At 42.4% G+C, this 21,948-nt stretch overlaps 1 protein-coding gene across 5 annotated transcripts in view; it reads right to left on the reverse strand.

Moving 5' to 3' along the window:
• Positions 1–2,062: 2,062 nt before the first annotated feature.
• The window catches only part of POLR3B (RNA polymerase III subunit B), a 108,652-nt gene continuing 88,766 nt past the window's right edge, over positions 2,063–21,948 (reverse strand). For all 5 annotated transcript variants that reach the window (XM_041756120.1, XM_041756123.1, XM_041756122.1 and 2 more), the window contains exons 24-28: positions 15,232–15,335; positions 14,459–14,625; positions 10,699–10,812; positions 7,529–7,702; positions 2,063–2,493 (exon numbers count right to left, since the gene is read on the reverse strand). In XM_041756120.1, the coding sequence (XP_041612054.1) occupies positions 2,364–2,493; positions 7,529–7,702; positions 10,699–10,812; positions 14,459–14,625; positions 15,232–15,335 (689 nt within the window). In that variant the 3' untranslated portion in view covers positions 2,063–2,363. The remainder of the gene's footprint in view (positions 2,494–7,528; positions 7,703–10,698; positions 10,813–14,458; positions 14,626–15,231; positions 15,336–21,948) is intronic.

Below are 21,948 nucleotides of genomic sequence, written 5' to 3' on the forward strand. Positions count from 1 at the left end.
TTCTCTAACCCTCCCACCCTCCTGCCTTCCTATCACCACCAACCCAGGCAGTTTGTGCAAAACCCTACAGTTTCTGCACTTGGTCCCAGTTTCCAAACCCCCTCTTCCAAAGCAAACTCAGCATCTGCCTGTCCTCTTTCCCCACGAAGTGGTACTGGCTATGGACTGTCCCAGCAGCACTGTGGGGGAGAATGGTATCAAAGAAAACATGACAAGCATCTGTGAACATCTGTTAGGTGCCACTGTGCTGAGTCCTTTGGATGTATTATCTCATTTAATCTTAAAAAGGGCCCTAGGCTTCAGTATCATTCCCATTTTGAAGATGAGAGAAACCAAAAAATGAGGCAATTAAAAGAATGAAGACAGTTGTGTTCTATTTGGGGTAACAAAGCTATGAAGTTAAGAGACAAACACAGATTTAGAACCTGTGTCCTTTTTTAAAACTTAAAGTATACCATACTCAGAAAAATGGAAAATCCTGTGTATATAGCTCAATGGATTTTCATAAAATAAACACATCCATGTAACCAACACTCAATCCATTCCCCCCCCCCCCCCCCCGCTCCCCAGCCAATACTACCAGCAAACTAGAGGCCTTCCTGCTCCACTCATTAGCCACCCACTCTACAGACGGGAACTATTATCATGACTTCTTAGATTTTGGATTAGTTTTGCCTATTTTTGACCTTAAATGGAACCACTACAGTATGTATTGTTTTTTTTTTTTACCCAATATTACAGCTGTGAGATGTATCTATAATAGTGTTAAGTTTTTTCTTTGCTGTCTAGTGTTCCATGGTGTGAACATACCAACATTTATCCTATTGTTAGTGGGCAGGGATTATTTATAAACTGGGACCACCATAAATAATGCTGTGGGAAACATTTTGGTACATGCCCATTGGTGACATGTATGGATACGCGTCTGCTGGGCATACATACACCTATGAGGGAGATTGCTGGGTATGTTCAGCTTGAGCAGACACTGCTAGTATTTCCACCTGTGCGTTCCGAGTTGGCAAATGCCTTGAGAACTATTGTGTCCCTCCAAAACTCCTATGTTGAAGCCCCAGCTTCCGATGGGACTGTGTGTGGAGGTAGAGCCTTTAAGGAGGTGATTAATGTTAAGTGAGGTCACAGGAGCCCTAATGTAACAGGAAAGGGAATTCTTTCAAGGAGTGGAAGAGACGCTAGAGCTTGCTTGCTCTCCTCATGCACATCAAGGAAAGGCTGTGTGAGGACACGGTGGGAAGGTGACCATCTGTGGCCAGAAAGGAACAGAGTCCTCATCAGAAACCAAACCTATTGGCAAGTACCCTGATCTTGGACGTCAAGCCTCCAGAATGGCAACAACATACATTTCTGTTGTGTAAGCCACCTGGTCTGTGGTATTCTGTTGTGGCAGCCTGAGCAGACTCATAAAAGGGAAAGGTGGTAGAGAAGTTGGGCTCACCTCAATGAGCTTTCTTTCTACTTGGGATGTTGGCCTTTCTTGTTTGGGTGTCTGGGCAACTCTGAGCTCACGGTTTTGTCTTCCAGCTCTTGTGCTCTGCCAAAGCTCAGGTCAGGGCTGTGGCCTCTCAGGCGCTTTGGTGTGGCTTTTCAGTCTCTTGTCCTTGTGCCACTTCCAACATGGCAAATCCTTGAGGGGAAAAGGGCTTCGAGGGTGGCCTGAAAAAGTTTACTCTATCATTACCTAAAATAGGAATCTAATTGGTAGTTGTTAAAACAAGGAACTTACAAATAACTTGAAAAAAGAAAACCGTAGCAGGATGAACTCAACAATTTTGGCCACTTCCTATTATGGTATTTCTCAAACACCTATTCAAATGTCATATCTGCTAGTTTATAGAAATATCGACCCGACACAATTTTTCCTCAAGGATGTCTCAGTTTGGAACCCGCACCTTCTAATCTTTGTTAGAGAACTGAAAACTTCCTAGAAGGATAGGGAACTCTCCTCAAAATTATCAGAGTTGCCTGGAATGGTTTCTGGAAAAAAAAAAAGATATTCAAAAAATATAACCATTCACTTGATCTTTCTCATGAGTAGATGTCAAGATACCAGAACATAAATAAAAGTTTATTTATCTTTTAGGTCACATCCATTTGTGAATCGCATTCAGTACAGGAATAAGACATTGCATCACGGTCCGTGTTGGCAGCATATATCTCCCAGTGCCCATGGCTCACTGATCAAGGCTGCGTGGTCCATCCCCAGTGTAAGAAAACCTCCTCATCTTTCTTCTTTGAGGGGGGACATTCAAAGGAATTACAGAAGGAGACGTGGTCCTCAATCCCCTCTGCTATCCACTGTGTTGGAACTACCGGTTGTTCTCTTTAAATAATCACCTTTTCTGTCCTTACTCATTGTATTTGGACAGTTTTAACCGGGGGATGATGTTCATAGACTGCAGTTCCTGGAACAGCAACTTGCAGGCATATGGGATGCGGAGGGAAGACACATGGCATGATGACTTGCAGTAATGGCACCTGAAACCCAAATCAGTACATGTCAGAGGGATGGTGACTCGGCAACGAAGCCCTGCGTATAGAAGTAAGAATTTTCTCTACAAAGTTTTACTGCCATCCTATCAGTTCTATTCTATTCATTGGGGTTCAGTCCTGCCTGCTACCAGATATGTACATTGTGCCCCCCCAAGTCTCCCTCAGTCCCCAAAAAGCAGCATCCAAGAAGCAAAAGGAAAAACAAAACACCTATCACTCCTGCAGTTTTAAAAGCGTGCAATTTCATTCAGTTACTACCATGTTTCTAGATCTTTCTCTTTACAATGCAAAACATTTTCCAATTTACTTGTTTTGAGTGAGGCCCAGAAATCTGAGCCGTCTTGAAGTCACTCAGACTTAGACTTTTTCATTGTTGAAAACTTTGAAAATCAATTCAATCTCCAAGTATTTGATAGAAATTTATTATATTATACTCTTCAAGGCATGATTTTCAACAATTACAATTTCATCTGTCACTGAGACACTTTCAGTGTGATGAGGAACACAAAGCTTTCATATAGAACGTGGTGGCCATCAAATGTTATTTATTTTTCCAGCACTCTTCAAGCTTGGTTATTTCAACTAGTAGAAGCTACTGTACTTACAACATGCTCTCCCTGTGTGCATATATTTCCATCAAATCCCTACAAAATCTCCTGATCAAGACATGTCTATTCCAATTAGAATTTTCTCTTCCTTCAGGAAGAGCCAGGGAACTGAACTTAGTTCTTAATTAATGGATACAACTAATGAAGAGTCTCCCCAGGGAGAAAGCAAACTATCCTTTCAGGTTTCAGACCAAAAGAGGACCTCACCCTACACCTCGAGTCTGGGGCAGCTAAGGCTTAGGTAGAAAACTAGGTCCTCCCAGTCAATAGGGAGTGGTTAGTGAGTGTAAGAACAACACCAACCGAGGCTTAGAAGATTCAGTGTTAGCTGGAAACTGGAAATTCCATCGTGAACAGTAAAGGCCTCTGTGGAGGGCAGTAAGGCAACATGTGTAAAAATGGAAATGTGCGTTATTTGATTAATAATAATAATAATCACAAAAGTGGCAAAGGTGAGTTCATGAGAATGTTCATGGTCACACTGCTTATAACAGCACAAAGCAGGAGACTGCTCAGGTGTCTGGGAGGGAATTGGTTCTGTGATTACAGAACATTTTTACAGAAGAATACCGTGCAGCCATTAAATATGATGATGCAGACCCATATTTATTGAAATATAGAGGTGTCCAGGACACACTGTGGAGTGAAAAAGGAAGTTTCTTTAAGAGCCTGGTCCTCAGGAGATGGGGTTTCAGTATATATATGAAGCCCCCAAAGTCATATGTAACAAGGTTTTTTTTTGGTGAGTATATAATAGCATTTTTCTGCTATTATCAGAATTTCAAAAGGTTCATGATTAAAAAATAAAACAAAACCCTGGAGAGTGAGGGTTACATAACTGTTACTCACAAACAGAGATGTCCCAAAAAGAGTCACTAAAATGTTCATAGTGGTCATCTTTGGGTGATGAGAATTAATGTGACTACTTACATTTTTTCTTTATTTTTTTTATAACACTGAATACCTTATAAAGTACAGGGATCATTTATGAAATCACCAAAATCAAGCTTTTAATATTTTAGAAAAGAAAAGTACTAAGATTTTGAGTGTGGTAGTGAGTGACGCTACAGATGTGAGCTTCTTGAGAAGGGACGGGGGAAAGATGAGCCAGCACAGGCCTGTGCCACCAGTGTGGTCCCCGTGGAGAATTGAGGACACACAGAGAGTGCTGGGTCCCATCAACAGTACTAACACAAACATGGTGAAAGACTTCTTTCTAAAAGACTGCACCTAAAGACCTCTCAATGCATTATCATTTAAGAACTATGTTTTTAATGTGTCTGGTTGACTTAATTTATTCAGGAATCATGTTCATGCTTTAATTAGATTGGAGAAATGGTTTTAACTGAAGCAACTTCTTGCTGGTTCTGTCTATAGTACTCTGCAACTTCAATCCAAGCTTTCTAAAAATTTCCATACGTGCTGGTTTCATAATCCAGGAAGCACTCAAACCTTCTCTATTATTAAATATTTCTCCATCATTTAAAGTGTTCCAATGCATATACCTACATACACACATACATAGAAATATATATACATATACACACACATACAAATTACAAGCCCTTAGGTTACCTTACCCTGTGTCTGGAACAATTTCAAAAGGAAGAAGCTTGACCCAAAACAATAAAATAAACTGACTTTTTAGGGCAAAGGCAGCAAAAGAAGGCAGCTGTGGTTCCACATGAGAAATGACTGTCCAGGGAAACGTCCTCTATGAGCTAATTATCTTAATAGGGATTTTCTTTTCTCTGCAGTTTTCTTCCGGACCTCTCTTTTGTGACTTATGCCCCTCACGTCTACTGCCGAACAACAGTCTTGCTGTAAACATCCCCATAGCAATGCCTTACTAATGTGCAAATCACTGACAAAAGGCCAGTTTCAAGGTTCTGAACTGCTCTAATTACTCAGCCTCCATTGTGCTGTTCATTAAAGAGCGACTTCCTCCTACACACGCCCGTGCTCCCCCGACACTGCCCAGCACACACGCCCAGGTAATGATGGAAAGGCACAGCATCATTATGCTCCTCTGCCAGACAGCCGCACACAAGGAGGCTGTTAGACTACCAGACTGGATTAGGATTTTTTTCTGTTGGCAACAAGGGTACAAGCGGGCCACTCAAAATCAGACACACTACATCCAGGTCTGTTTAATTACAGTGAATACCCTTAAACTGTGTAACCTGATTTAGCCCTCTTTCAAAGGATTTCAAATATAATACACATGACACACATGAGCTTCAAAATCAGGCACTGCCATCACATGATCTCTAAATGAGACAGAAATGAAGCAGGAAAGAAGGTAAGAATTTAATAGAATAATATTGAGATCAATTATTGTCTTCATTAGTTTCCCTGAAGATTCAGTGAAAGAGAGGGCAAGGTTGTCAAAGTACGTGAGAGAATCTGGTCTATTGCTTTCTCTTTCTCTCTCTTCTTTGGGTGGGGGGCACAGGGGAAAATGCAGGGAGGATGGAGAAGGAAAGAAAATCCATTCTGAAGTTTCTTGATCCCTATTTTTAATAAAATGGTTCTTCTGTACCAGCTTTTCAAAGCAAATGACTTAAAAATCCTTGTGCCAAATCTGGAGATACAAGCACAGTGGCATTGGTCCCGGGCACCTTCCTATTACACTGTGTGGCTGTTGTTACACAGCCAGGACAATATAACACAAATTCAATATGCATTTCAAAAGGCGAATAGAATCTCCGAATTGAAATCTCTACCCCAGTCACTGATACAAGAGCCAGTCTCATGCTTAGAATCATATCACTTGTCTCTGCAACCTAAGGAAAGGAATGAGCTGCAAATGGCCACCTCTTGTGTTCGTTTTTAAATGAAATGATTTCTTCATGGACAAGTCTCATCAACTCTTCTACGCAAAAACCCACTGAATAATTGGCTAAAAGGTTTTGCCATTTACCAAGCGAGACATATACTATATTTGAAGATGCTTGCTCACTCTGGCTCTTGATTTGCTTTATTCAACCAAGAAACTGGAGGCCTAGGGTGGCAGGGCTGAGAAGGAGGCTTCACTGAGGGGAGACTCAGCAGGGGAAGGTGGCCCAGGTAACCTTCAAGCCTTCGAACTCTGGCAAGGATTGCATAACTGGGCCTAATTTTCTCCTCCAGGGGATGATGTCTCTCTGGGGAGAAGAGGCTCTGGGAGGTCAGGAGAAGGCTGACTAGGGAGTCAAGGCAGCTTCCTGTCCCTGCAGACCCACTTCAGACCTCGTTAGACCTCATCTCTGGTAGGAAAGTAAGTGGAGATGGTAAGCTACAGGTCCTCCTGCCAACAGGCTCAGTCAGGGTCACAAGAGGTGACTAACCCAAGGCATGGGAGCTGTTCCTCAGTGCAAGGAACACCTTTTCTCCACTTATGAGGTGTAAAGATACTCTGTCTACACAAACAAAACCAACAAACATGTAGCTTCATCTTTTTTTAAAAAATAAATTTAAAGATTTGAGAGAAAAAGAGCAAGAGATCACAAGGAGGGGGAGGGGGAGGGAGAGGGAGAGAGAAGCAGGCTCCCACTGAGCAGGGAGCCCCTGCAGGAGGGCTTCCAATGTAGTTGGAATGAACTAGAAGGTAAATTCCCTGTGAGCAGCCATTCATGTGTCTTATTCACCACTGCACTCTGGGCCTGGAAGAGTGCCTGGCACTCAGCAAACTCTGTGTGTTGAGTGAGTGCCTGAGGCAGACCTAGGCTCTGCTATCATGGAATTCACGGTGTAAAACAGCTTGCTGTTCAGCTGGAGCACAGACAAGGGGCCAGGGTGTCAGGTCCTGGTCCTGGTCACCAATGTGCTATGTAACCTGGCACAACATACCGGGATCTCTGGGTTTGAGGTTAAATAAGTGCATTCAACAAAATGTTCTCTAAAAAGTTCTAGTTACAACATGCTGTACTTCTCATATCTGACAATGGATCTGCTAGCAATTTTTTTACAGGTAAACAGTGATAAAAGGTGTTTGAAAAAATATTAAAAAGACAAAATCAGGTGCGTAATTGGCTTAGTTGGTTGAGCGTCTGCCTTTGGCTCAGGTCATGATCCGTGGGTCCTAGGATAAGGTCCCAAGTCCTGCTCAGCAGGGAGTCTGCTTCTCCCTCTGCCCCTCCCCACTACTGCTTGTGCTAGTTCTCTCTCTCTCACTCACTTGCAAAATAAATAAAATCTTAAAAAAAAGAAGAAGAGCAAGTCCATACTCCTTGGGTATTTAAACTCTGGTTAGTGTGTAGAAAGCAGAGCATTAGGCAGACAAACTAAACAGGTACATATAAAATCCCCAGTTCTAGGAGTGCGTGGATGGGGCAGGATGGGTAATATGTGGGTGGGATCTGGGGTCGATTCCTGAGCTATGATTTAAGAGGCAAGGTGTGCGGTACAAGAGGCACATGGCACCCACTTACCAGCCAGAATACCCCAGAAGTCCACACTGCCCACAGACATCAACCTCAAAGGCATCACTTGAAATCATCAGTCTCTCTAGTAGGAGCATGCTGGCTCCGTAGCCGATTAAACAGTCACGTTCCATTTCTCCAAGACGCAAACCGCCATCACGAGACCGACCTTCAGTGGGCTGCCTTGGAGACAAATCAGACAGATGTGTCATTATTCTGCTGAACCAACAAAGGGCAGCGTCCCATCCTGGCCAAGCGCATGAGGCTCCAGAGCAGGCTCATCTTGGTTCAAATCATTCACGGGACGGTAACCTGAGGAGCTGCTCAGCCTGCCCCTCAGCCGCATCTGTACAACATAGGATGTAAGCCTCCCAAAGAGCCATGGGAAGACAATACTAGTGGTTGCTACTGTTATTAAGTGGTAGTAAGAAGTCATATTATGTGATGGAATAATAAATCAACATATCATCATACTACCACCATCATGATACTGTTACTGTTATTGTCCTCACATCAGGGAAGAATGTCTTTGGAGTATTTTCAGAGATGTTTCAGTTCTATTGTCTGAAAGTGGAGAAACTAAACAGAACAGAGCATGGAGGAAGCCTGGGTCCCCCAGTAGTTGTTGGGGCTCCAGTTACTGAGAAACAAACATGGAAAGAATCAAATGGATTTTTATAAAATTTGGAATAGATCAGTAATCACATGGAATCAGACAGCACCTGAACTGTCCTTCATGTATGAACATGTTCCATTCCTCCTCAGACGGGGGTGAGCTGGGAGCTATGAGTCCCCTGAACAGCTTCCCTGTGGCTTATGTATCTGCCGTGCTTGGGAATCCTTCAAAAGGATTCCAGGGTGCAGGGACAATCAGGGGATTCTGAAACAGCACAGGCAGCCCTAGCCAGGTAGTGCTGACACAAACTATTAAAAAGGAAAAGAGGAAAAAAAAAAAGAAAAGAAAAGAAAAGAAAAAAAAGAAAAGGAAAAGAAAAGAAAAGAAAAGAAAAGAAAAAAAAGAAAAGAAAAGAAAAGAAAAGAAAAGAAAAGAAAAGAAAAGAAAAGAAAAGAAAAAAAAGTGAGCTCCCTGGCTAGCTGATTTTTTTTTTTTAACATTTTATTTATTTATTCATGAAAGACAGAGAGAGAGAGAAAGAGAGAGAGAGAGAGAGAGAGAGACACAGGCAGAGGGAGAAGCAGGCTCCTAGCAGGGAGCCTGACATGGGACTGGATCCTGGGTCTCCAGGATCAGGCCCTGGGCTGAAGTTGGCACTAAACCGCTGAGCCACCAGGGCTGCCCTGGCTAGCTGATTTTGGAGTGACACTCTCTGGGTCCCGGGGGGACCACCAACATCAGGCTTGTTTTAGATTTAAAAAGGTAAACAGGGCGTATGCCAACCCATGCTGAAATTTTACCTTTTGTTGTTGCCAAAGTTATATTGGGAGCTCAATTTAAGTTGTAGATTATTCTTTCAAAGACAATCTATGTGTGAAAAACTTACAAATGATCAAAATGAACACACCGTAGTGGAAACTTCATCACTGAGCACAACGGCTGTCTTTATCTGCTGACAGAATACCTGGGATAGGAGGAGTCCCTCGATCTGTGGCCATTGGACAAGTGAAGGTGGCTAGATCACATGTGGGCAGAAACCAAAACTTGGATTAAACCAATCAAAATAGTGGGCGGACAAATGCACCCCTGGTAGTCTTCCCACAGAATGCACAGAAGTAATAACTCTTTACACAACAAAGTACAAAATAGAAAATAACTGTTTTGACACTCATTCCTCTGGAATAGTTTTTGGATGTTCTAACTGAAACGGAAGCTCCAGAGGGACAGCGCTCAAGGGACAGGAACACCTAAACTAAGTTGGGTCTCACTGCTGGGTCACTAGGGTCTTGAGAATCTTGACTTCACTTCCCTCTTCTGCAATTTGGACCACACACAGCATTTCAACAGGTATGTGCATTTACTCAGTTTTAAATGGTCATGGAACTGAGTCATCCATACCTCTCCCTTGGTTTAAAAAAGTAAACTCAGACACTGACTGCTTCGCCCTGAACCCTAGCCCTATATGGAACATCCAGCCATGATGAGTGCAAGCAGGCAGGGACCTGGGCAGTTATGGAGCACCCCCCATGGATTGGCACCATATACATTCCGTATCTGAACATCTGACTGTTCCCCACACGCTGTGAAGTGGGCATTACTGTCACCTCTTGACGTATGAGAAAAACTGAAGCTGTGAGAAGCTAAGTGATCTGTCCAAAGCTTGTGGTAAAGCTACGAGGCAGAGGTGAGTTCACAGCCATGTCTATCTGGCCTCAAGGCCTATGCTCCCTCTCCTGGGAGCAGTTCCTCAGCCTTGGCATGAACCTCATACTGAGCTGGGTCATTCCCTGTGGTGCAGGCTGCCCTGGGCACTGTAGGATCTTCAGCAGCTTTCCTGGCCTCCACCTACCAGGTGCCAGTAGCTCCCTCCCCACACCCCCAGCTGTGACATCCCAAGATGTCAAATGTCCCCTGGGAGCCCAAAGTGCTTGTGGTGGAGAACCACTGCCCTGAAATATGCTTTTCTAGCCAGAAAATGTAGTACCCAGAACACACGAAACTTAGCATTTGTGATTCCCTTCCCAACATTTATACCCAACCATTCATTAACATAAAACAGTGTGCTTAAGAGTGGAGAATACACTGGTGAATGGGGCACACTGGACCCCAGTGCAGGATCTTCTGCTCCAGTAACAGAAGTTTTAATAAATGACAGCTGTGGCCTGGGCTCCCAAACACTGTATGTTTGTGTTTTCTGTGTATACGAGGGAGCATGCTGGTGTATCCATGTGTGTAATGCGGTGGGTCTGTAAGTGTGTCCACATTCTCATATATGAACCTCTTTGAATAAGATGGTCTATGCAGACAGGTACAGTCAAGGACTATATTCGGCGACTACTGACAGGACCAGTGAGGGCTTTGCTCTCAAGCCTCTGGAATGATTCTGAATCAGCCGCTATTGTTTCATGCTAAGCAGACACACAGCATTCCTGTTGATGTCTAACACTCCAAATTTTGACATCTCTAGGAAACCAAAACTTTGCTGAGTCTGCTTATTGCTGCATCTAGGAAATGCAAGATAGACTTGGCTGCATTATAAATTCTGTAACTGCCCTTCTCTTACCTGGTGAGAACAGCTCGTGGCCCCCGGGCCCGGGCATGCATCTTATCCAACACCATGTGCTTCAGTTTCTGATAGTACACCGGGCCAAAATAGATGTATGCTTCTAAGGGCTCGCTGAAAGAAATGCCAGAGTTTTGGGCTAAGAAATCAGGTTTGGGTTAAGAAGAGGTAGCCTTTTCCAGGACTCCTTACTGGCAGGGCCTGGTTTGTTCCAGAACAGGTTCATGAGTGACTGGAAAGATGATTTTCAGTCTGCATGGAATGAGAAAGCTATATCTGAAAATAGAAACACACCATAGATATATCAGAAGACCTACTGTTTCATTAATAAATGAAAACTCAAAAAGGTTGTGAATAAGTACGTACAGGATGGTCCTTCCTTCACCCCTACCCCCCACCCAGGTCCGGCCACCAGGCTTTCTTGCCTGGACCCCCACAGACACCCCTCTGGCTGCTCTCCCTGCCTCCGTTCCTGTCCCTCAACAATCTGTTTTTCACAAAACAAACCAGAGTGACTCCTAAAATGTAAATCACAGCAAGTTATTCTTCTGCTCTAAATTCCATATGGTTTCCTACCACTCAGAATCCGTATCATCCAAATTTTCTATCACAGCCATAAGGTCTAATATAATCTGCTTCTTGCCCCTCTCAAACTCACATCCTATTCCCTTTCCCCATTGTTCATTCTGCTCCAGTAATACCAGCCTCTTCATTGCTCTTCAAACATAGCAAGCCTGTCTGCCTCAGGGCCTTTGCACTTACTGTTTGTAAAACATTCTTCTACCAGGTATTCACATGGCTGTCAAACATTTCACCTCCTCAGAGACTTTCTGTTCCCTTATCACCTTACATAAAGGAGTGCTCCTCCCACCCCACCATCAGTGTGCCCCCACATTGTCTCAACTCTTACCTTGGTTTTATCTTCAGAGCACTTGTCACCACTTGATATTATAACATACATTTATTATTTCCCCGATTATTATAGGTCTTCCCCATCACAGATGAGGAACGCCTCAGGATCAGCACTTTGTCTCCTTGGTCACTATGGCTCTAGCAGCAGTGACCCTGCCTGGCACAGAATTGGTGCTCAGTAAATGTCTGTTAGAACGCAGCTGACTCAATGAATCCTTAGAAAAACTGTAATAAGGGTTATAACAGACAATGACTATTTCAGTGCTCTGACAGAAGAAACCTTTCTCCTTTAGTCTGGAGCAACAGCAGGGGTGGGGGGGGTTGGTGCCTCTAAGAAAGTTTAACTGCCCCACAACCTCCTCAAAAGAAGGGGAGAAGCTACCATGTGCCATCTGCTCCATATAGCATCAGGGGAGGGAGCCACTGTCCTTCCTATCTTGAGGACGAAGGCACAGGCACAGAGAATCTGAGGGGTTAATGAGAGCTGGTGAGCAGGGCAGCATGTCCAGGGCTCTCCCAGCTGCACTGGCCCAGCTCAAACACTGTACGTGCACGTGTGGGCCATGGCACCAAGAAGGAGTGGAAACAGCAAAGGCCACGAGCACCATGCGGAGGCCTCTGCGCCCCTGCCTTAGCTCCTAGCACCCTCAGCACCACCAGCACCGGTATCTTGGCCTCCAAGCCGCTGTGCCAGTAAGGGATGGCCAAATTCATGGGGACACAGAAGGGACTGCAGGGCACAAAAGATGGCGTGTCGGGAGACATGACCCCTGTCCCAGCTCTGTCATGCAGTCCTTATGTGACCTCCTTATTCCAAGTTTCCTAGTTGTACAAGGGGGTCAGAGCAAGGTCCTTTCCATCTCTGATCATCAATAATTCCAGTCCTCCTCGGTGTGGCTGCTCATGGTAGACTCACCTAATGCCATCCATCACCCACTGAAGAGAGGCGTGTGCAATTTTCCCTTCTAGTTATGCTCAAGAATTTGGCAAGGGGTGAAGCTGGTGGGTGAATGTGTTTGCAAGCCCTCTGGGAAAACTTTCAACTCACAAGCTACACTACTATTTCTCAAACTTTGCCCCTGAGACAACTGGCAGACATGAAATACTAGCTAGGGCACTGAGGAAGGTGGTGTAGACAGAGCCTAAAGTTATCTATGGGAAGCAGAGCAAAACCCATCCAAATCTTTCAGTAAAATTACGTTCAGCAGGCCAAAGAAATTCATTCATTGTTCTGTACACTTTTTGGTCAACTTCTGCATTATTTCTGGATGAGGAACAAAACCGAGACCATGTTTTGCCACGGCAAATGCAAATTTTGAAGTGGACCTCAATTACTTCAATGAATCACTTTTGAAATGGACCATTACTCTCTTCCTGTAATGTGATTTTCTAGAACACCTAGGTATGACACACCTAAGGAAATCTATGTTACCACAGTTCGGACAGAACATTTTAGAGACCACTCAGTATTTTTAACAGATACCAATTCTGACCATTTTAATCCCACCTGGATAATCTATGTGCAGCACCAAATCAAGACCTGGGTTCTTACACACACTTTCAGTCCCAGTTTCACTTGTATACAAGCAGTTTGAAGCCTCAGAAGAATGGTATAAACACTATGTCCCAGAGTTTTATCTGGCACAAAACACAATACGTGTCTTAACTTAAGCAACTGAGTTGATCCTTTAAAACCATGTGTGAGTCAAGTTTCAAAAGTCTGTCATTTACGAGAATTTCAGGGATCTCTGGTTCTCCCAAGTTAATGGGAGGAGCAAGTGCTCTGCCTGTGAGAACATTCTTCCCCTTGTGCAGCCTCACCTCCCCTTGGAAGGTGTCAAACTCCCTTCTACAGGAAACAGTCTTCAAATGGGCTACTCTTTTCACCTTTTGTACCTCTGCTGGAACACCCTCCACTTCACAGAGGTGTCCTAACCCATTCTCTGCCTCCATTTTGGTGAGAGCTGTTTGTACTGATTTGTTTTCATTTCTTTATTGAATAAATATTTATGGAGAGTCTGCTGTGTGCAGACACAGGAAATAAAACAACCAACAAAACAAATGAGCCCTGCTTTCACGGAGGAGACAGGTAATGGTATTAGTATTGTTACACAGGGTATTTGATAATGATGCTAGAGAGAAAAATAAAGTAGGAAATGGGCAATACAGAGTTGTAGTTTCAGATTAAGAAGTCAGGGTAGGCTCTGCTAAGAAGGGACTTTTTTTTGTCTTAATTTTTAATAAGTCTAGTAACAAATATCATTGGTTAGCTCCACAGCTTAAGGACCCTATTCTGTTTGCCATTATATACTTAATACCTAGCACATGTTAGATCTTTCACACACCGGTGAATGAATATGCAAATATCAGGTCTCAGGCTATCTGAGCACAATTTACCTGATATTTGTCCTATTAATGCAGAGAAAGTTCAATAGTTATGGGATTTTACATTATATATGATTAAAAGTTGTATAGAAAATCTATGTTGGTAAATTCTTTGCTCCTTTTAAAATGATTGCCTCACCAGTAAAGCACCACTCCTTAATTTATCAGTTTGGTGAATTTGGACCCCCAATCCCTTCCCGCCCCCCCCGCCACAGTTTTATTGAGATATAATTGACATATAACTGTGAACAAGTTTAAAGTGTGCTATGTGTTGATTTGATATGCTGACATAGTGCAACATGATCACTGCAGCATCAGCTAACACCTCCACAGCAAATTTAGATTTTCTTGTGCCTGATTTCTTACAAGAGTAAAGCTCATCTTAAGGTATACCTTAAGGACTCTGACTTCTTATTCTAATAAAATCAAACTTTTTCTTAAAAATGTCTACAAATGTACTTACCCTGTAATGCCAGATGTCACAAAGTCTTTCCCCAAGTAGTTATAACCATGGCGAACGAGGTCTTCACACACATCTTTCACTTTGCTGCCTCCAAACGCAGTGCCATAGTGGAACCTCCCGTCCAGTACGCCAGCCTTGCCCGCCAACAGCTCAATCAGCTTTCCCACCTGGGATGGAACAACCTAAGTGAGCCCCTTCCTGTGGTATAGAAGATCTATTTATTTAGCTGTGGCTGACTCCCCCCAAAGACTGTGATATTACTACTATTAATAAGAGTGATAAATTAATAGTGGCAAGTATATATCGCTCTCTTAACGTGTGGCCTTGGAAAAGCTTGACATGTGGGACCCAGGTTTGTGCCCCCAGAAACTGAGACAGGCAGTTACTTCCCTCCCTGTACACGAGGGAGCTCAAGTATACACAGGTTAAGCAGCTTTCCCAAGTCATATAGCTGCTAAGTGGTGGAGCCAGACTGCCAAACAACAACCATGGAAAGGGAGATCCACTAGGGTCAATACAAGAGGCTCTCTTTGCCGTGGGCTAAGTTCATCCCTCAGAAGACAGCTCTCAAAGGGAAGGGCAGACCTGCTCCGCACGCGAGCCCTCCATAGGGAAGAGTAACCCAGCACAGTCGGGGGCTGGGAACCTAGTGATGTGGCAAGAGGGTCAAAGGCCCTTTCTAAAAATAAGTTTCAGGGTCCCATGGCTAATACTTCCTACGAACCCACTGCTGCTTTCTTCCTTAAAGCAGTACCTTTGAGAAATGTACTGACCGTCATTCGTGATGGGAAGCCGTGTGGGTTCATTATGATGTCCGGACAGATGCCAGAATCACAGAATGGCATGTCTTCCTGCGGGACGATCAAGCCGCAAACACCTGGGGAAGAGAAGATCTCATGCCATGTACAGCACGTGTGGAGAAGAGATGACTATGGTACTTAATTGGAATCTCCCCCTGCTATCTTTATCTCCATCTCTGTGGTCTCTACCAAGAGTAACAAAAGCAATTTCCAGCAATAAAGCATTTGAAAATGGTTTTCATTGCAGGGAGGCATTGCAGCCTGTGGACCCGACTGCTAGCATGACACAACGATGGTGCTGCTAAGCTGCTCACACAACCTCCTGTGCCACGGAATCCAAGATGGTGACTTTGGGCCCTGGACCCATCACCATCTCTGAAGTTTCTAGTCCACAGCAATTCTGCTCCTCGTAAGCTAGTCTGTGATCTGCTGCCTAGTGCACCCACCTCAGAGGGATCCGACTCCTTTATCAAACACAGAAATACTTGAAAGGTGTGTTGACATTGTAGTTTTAAAAAAACGGTGACAAAAAGTATTCGTGTGTGGCTGATGTGCTAATGGGGCAACCAGAGCACTGGCTGGTTGGCTAGCTTTTGCCAGGGCTTCCCTGGCTGAGCCTAAACCACCCTAAGGAATTTTAATTCCTATAGCTGACAACACATTAGAAAGTGATCTCTGATTGAAGTTGTAAAGTTGAACAAGAAAATTAAATGCCAGGTTATTATTGGAAGAAAAGGCTAGAATTAGAAGAATTCTAAGAAAAGAAACAGAATAAAACAAAAACCTACCAGCTCTATGCACACTATTGTCTCTAAAATTAACTGTATTTTATTACTCTCTTCATATTAATCTAACCTGTAGGAGATTTTATTGCTTAAATTGTTTTTAATTTCTCTTTCTTGGTAGGACGGATAAGGGCATAATTTGGATTGTTAACCCCAATCTACATAATTTAAAATTGGGAATGTACAGTGGCTTTGAACAAAGAAATAAGATCCTTTTATACTAAGATAAAATTTCTTTTCCTTTGTATATAAAGTTATCAACCATCTGTACCTACTGAAAAAAAATACTCTCCAAGAAACTCTTAATTCCTCAGTTTGATTTCTACATAATCACTCAAACTATTTTAAAATAATTTTTTTGTGATATGATATGTTTTTTGTGATATGTTTAGTCACCAAGAGCTAAAGTCTAAAGAAAAAGAAAGCCAATTGCTTATTTCAGTATTGGTTATTAATATTCTGATTTCTAGTGGCTGCCAACAATATGGTAATCAGGTTTGTGGTGTTGAATTCTAGAGCCTGTAGGTACTTTAATTGGCTTTTTGGTTGAAATTGTACTGTTTTATTATAAAAGAACATATGCTTTCCTACATGAAGCACAGAAACGATCATTCAGTTCAGTTTATTTCAAATTCAACTACAATATATTAGAATTTAAATCAAGCTGAGTGTGTGACCCCTTCTTTCTTCCCTCCAAAAATCCATCTTGTCCACACTGAAATTATCTGACAAACACTTGGGCTACTGGGAAATCTTCTCTGAAAGAGATCAAATTGTAAATCTAGGTACACCGACAACAACATTGTGTGGCAGTGACCAAAATGTTAAAAAACGGCAATTCCTGCAGAGGCTGGTCCTGGGACGTGCTCTGGACAGAATGTCACTTTGGCTGGTGAGGAGGTGGAGGCTTGGCTAGATCCCTTAAAAACAAAACCAAAGGAAGACCTCGGCACCCTTCAGCAACAGTTCACGGGGGAAGCTGGTGTCCACCCCCTAACTGGAGAAGGTGGGAGTGAGGGGCAGGAGGTACAGAAGCTCGAGGAGAAGTAGGGAATACTTACAAGGGGGGAGGTTAGGAGAGGGGATTTGCATCTGGTATTTTTAGTTTTCGTTGACACATTTAATCAGGCCCATTTAACTCCGCTATTAAAATGAAAGCAATGCTCCTTCCCCTGAAATCTGAAACTAATAACTTTGCTTGAAATCTGAGTAAAATGTAGTACACTTTCTTTTTTTGGGGGGAAATAACTCCATTGGCCCCTTTTTGATGCTGCGTTTAAAAACATATAAGTAACTCTGGAAATTTTTCATTCCATTAGAGGAACTGCTTTGGTCACATCCGAATCAAGGGCACCTGTAAGCCAAAAATTAAATCTTAGCTAACTTAAAATTACTTTAGGCTCTGAAAACCCTTTTATATGCCAAGATGGTTCCCATAGCAGACAGCCCTGTGTTGTTTGTTTTGTGTGAAAGTGAATGATAAAAGATCCATGAAATCGACACAGAAAGCCAGAACAGCAGAAAGAACTGAGGGCTCTCCATCACTGGGGCTTCTACCCTCTGCTGACTCGCCGAACAATGGAAGCTACACATCCAACTGCAGATCTAACACAGCTGTGCATTTCATTAGATGAAGAGCACTAGTGACACAAGTAAATAATTAACTTATTCTGGTCCGCTGACTGTGCTTATGAGACCAGTCATAGCTGACAGATTTTAATACAAGTTAACACAAAGAAACCATAATGAGCTTAGAAGTTAAAACAAAATATTTAGACAGAATTTGATGATCTTGAATCTCAAATGAGACAGATGATTTTTAAAAGTTTGTATTCTACAGATTTCATTAGAGGGGAGAAAAGAGCTCTCAGTCTTCGAACCAGACTTTTCTTTTTTAAAAAGGTATTTCTTGGTTTCAGAATCATTCAAATCCTTCCTCAAAGCAAAGGGAGGTTTCTTTTCTTATTTTCAAATGAAAAAATAAAACTGTTTTCTCTAAGGATGGAGGCATAAAATCTCTCCCAATATTTAGAACTCTCGAAAGTTATGGTCATTTTCCTTTCATGCTGGTTTAAAAATGTAAATGATATGCAGTCTGCTCCAGTGTGTTAACACTCCCCTGGATCCTTGAAAAGAGGATGGACTACAAATAAACCATATCTAATGGAAGCTGTTACTGAAACAATTACTGATTCATACCTTAAATGCTTACACAGCATTTCAGATTTTAAAATAAAATTTCATCCCCTGGCTCATGCTGGTGTCTCAACCCCATTGTTTATAGCACAACCTCCTGGCAGCAAAATGCAAATACACCAGTTGAACAGGCCCGGAACATGTCATGGACTCATAGGGGCCAACAGAGAATTAAACCACAGACTACATGACAGGCCTTTTAAGAAATGAAAATAGGTAATAAGGAGAAACCAGAACACAGAATGAGCAGAATGGTTCCACAAATACCCAAAAGATAATAATGTTATTCCATCAACATCAATATTAATTTCAAATTGTAAAGGCGAATAATTTTAGGGAATCTAAAGCCACAAGTCTGACTGCCAAGCCATGCTGGAAAGGCACATCTGGGGACCCACAGTAACAGCTCTGGGTTATGTCCTAGACACTGGAGGATCTTACGCCAATTTGTTATTTCTATTTCCGTGGCCTTGCAGAACAACATATAAATCATTTTAAGAATAGGTTTGCCCAGTGAAAGTTCAGTTAATCTAATGAATCATTCTTAGAAAGTATTTCTAATTATAAATAGCAAATGACTTGTTCACAAGTCATTTTTGGCTTTTTTTTTTTTTTAAAACTAGTTTTAGTGTAATGGATCTCTCTCAATTCAAATAGAAAAAAATAAAAAGTAAAAAAAAAAAAAAAAAAAAGAAGGAAAACTGAAAGCATTCTAGTACCGTATCAAGACAGGAAAGGGAGTAGCAACTGGCAGAAGAAAACTGTAATGCAGTCTTTAATTCAAGAGCTGTTTTTGATGTGACTGAAGTGTGCTGAGCATTGACTAGTGAATGGTTTTTTTTGTTGTTGTTGATAGCCAGGTCTCATTTGAATACCACACTCTGCTTTACTTTTTAATTGTTTCACTTTTTATTTAGCAAGTCTACCCTCCTTGTATAACCACTTTTGGATTCAGTGTAGCACTGTGTTAGGCCTCTCGCTTTTCTGAGTGGGGAGAGAGTCCTTTACCTCAGTTGCCAAGCCCACGCTGTGGGATAAGGGCTGCTTGGGGGGAAAGAGGAAGAGGTTCAGGACTCCACTCCACTTGAAAGGTGTCCGATGCAGATTAAAACAACTGAATACTGAAAGCAGATACATTTATATCATCCAACGGGACACGTTCGAATGCTCTAACTGCTGCAGAGAACACTGGCAGTGGGTTCTGCTGAAATACTACTAATTGGAGGCTAAATGATCTACTTTTACCTTCTGCAGGTACTTACCTCTGAGACAACGCTATTTATTCTGCACAGTTGAACATCGCACCAACGAAGGATGAAATGCTGCTGTGATTTTTCTCTATCAGTCACAGTGTAAGAAAAGTGTTGGTGTTTAGTGAAAGAGTGACTGCTCGGCCATGCCCAGTGCTAATGAGGTTCCTAGATGGAGTGTGGGGGGGGCGGTTTCTATCTGCAGAGGGCTCATCACCTCCTGGACTCTCGGATCTAAGTAAGGCAGGCTATTGAGGAATCAGGCGACCTTAATTTGACTCTGCTGTTCAAGAGATATTGTGCTACTCTGGGCAGGGAAAGCACCACTTTCTCGGGTGAGCCTTAGTTGTTTGGTCTTTGTAATGGGAACAATTAGCACCTATCTCATGAGGCAATTGTGTGAGAAGAACAGATGAGCTAATGTCTGAGAGGTACTTTAAGGTCCTTAGAAAAAGGCAGCATTCTAAATACAAGGAATTATTATTATATAAGAAACCTAATTACTCTCAGCAGGAAGCAAACTAGCAAAGCAGAGGAGACCGGCCTAATGAATAGAAGGAGTAGCAGCAGTTGCACCAACTGGATGAAGAGGCCAAAAAGCAGCTCACTAGGGCCGGGCTATTCAGATCATCTCCCATTAGCAGGACGGTGTCCCCTACTAACTTTACAACTCACAGGGCCTGGGCTGTGGACTTCTAGGGCAAAAGAGTTGACCAAGTGAGGGAAGCAGGGCTGAGTGGCAGGGGTAAGCCATGGAGATGCTTTCCAGTTTATCTGCATCAAGGAAGAAATGGTTTTGCTTTGAATGAACTTATCTCGATTAGCCTTCCTATATTCAGAAATGTAAATCTCTAAATCAAAACGGGAAGGCTAACACAGGTGGCTCCTCCTTTCTTCCCTCCATCCTTTCCAGTTATTGAATTAACCTCCTTTTATTTTCCACACCAGCACCTTAAATAATCCCCAGGGGGAGGAGAGAAGACAAAAACTGTTGAATCATATGAGCTTTGTTTTGTCGTTGAATCACTTCCAGATCTATCACATCTCTTGCCATATCCCAGTTGACATAATTTTAATTCGGCTCTTCCTTACATGTTAACAGATAAATAATGCATAAGAAAACTTGATTAGCTTTCTTATTAAAACATCACTCTAAATGAGAGGAGGCGCTAGAAGACAATACAGTTTTTACACGGCTTTCCCATGAGCAGTTGAATGGTTTGATGTGATAAATTTGCATAGTCTGAAGCACACAAAGGGCTGATTAATTGAAACCCTTACAATGCTTCTGGAAGCAGCTATTGTAAAACAATAACCATAGGAACTTTACAAAATACACACGGCTGAATGTGTCAAGAGCTTAATAAAATGTGTTGAGGCTACACTATTTGGAAACAGAATTGGAGATTTTTATTCTGGGCCATAAAACACTAAACACCCTAATTTCAAAGCTTTAGTTGGGTATTTACTGAAAGGTCAGAGGGTTACTGGCTAGCTACCTAAGACCAAAATTTGTTCTTAAAAAAGTAAATCAAATAAAAACTTCTTACAATTAAGGGGTTCATGTGGACTAAATAATCCTGATTTCCAACATTAAAGAGTTCCCAGATTTTGTTTTTGGACCAAAATTCTGAAGGGTCACTTGGCATCCTACACCTCGTCCTGTCCCGGGGCTCCCCCACTGTTAGCTCCATCGGCCCCCTTCTCCCCTCCCACTTAGAATCTTTCATTCAAGCAGGATCAAGCAAAGTAGGGAGCCAAAGACATCCAGACTTTGAAGCTTCAGGCGAGCAGAGAGGATTTTAGGCAGCCTCAAGTGCCACATGTGTACAAGGTGCTATTAGTATGATTATTATTTTCAATCAGAGTCTTTTCACCCTCTCAATATTAGGAAACAGAATCCAGAAAAAGGAAATACAGGAATACCTGGAAAAAGCAAGGTTTTTAACCAAAGCTGGTTTAACGAATGAACTTTCAGTTTTTCTGCCACACAGAATTGGCGTTTTCTTACTTCCCGAAGCCTCTTTATACCAACCATGTAAGGATTCTGTAATGTGCTGTAAAGTCAGTGTACTTTTTCTTTTCTCCTAATAAACACTCAACCCAAACCGTAATACATTAATTCAGCAAGGTGTGGAATAACTTTTATTCACACGCCACAGAAGTAAGTAGCCTTCGAACGAACTGCCATTGACAGGAGAGGGTCAAAGAAGAATCTTCTAAACCATTTTATCCCTAAATACATGATCTTTATTAACCAAAGATATTCGGAGCCGCTCCATGAAAACACTGTATTTTGACAAGACTATACTTCTATTTTAAAACAAAAGTCGGCATCACTCTGTTTAAACTGGCTGTCTGAGGATTTACGGGGAGACTCTGAGGAGCATAGGCCTTTATCTCAGATTTGCAGTTATTAAAAAGCTTCTGTTTGCCAGGACAAACATTCTTGCTCAAAT

The sequence above is a fragment of the Vulpes lagopus genome, chromosome 5 (genome assembly GCF_018345385.1).
Source record: "Vulpes lagopus strain Blue_001 chromosome 5, ASM1834538v1, whole genome shotgun sequence".
In the NCBI taxonomy this organism is placed as follows: Eukaryota; Metazoa; Chordata; class Mammalia; order Carnivora; family Canidae; genus Vulpes; species Vulpes lagopus.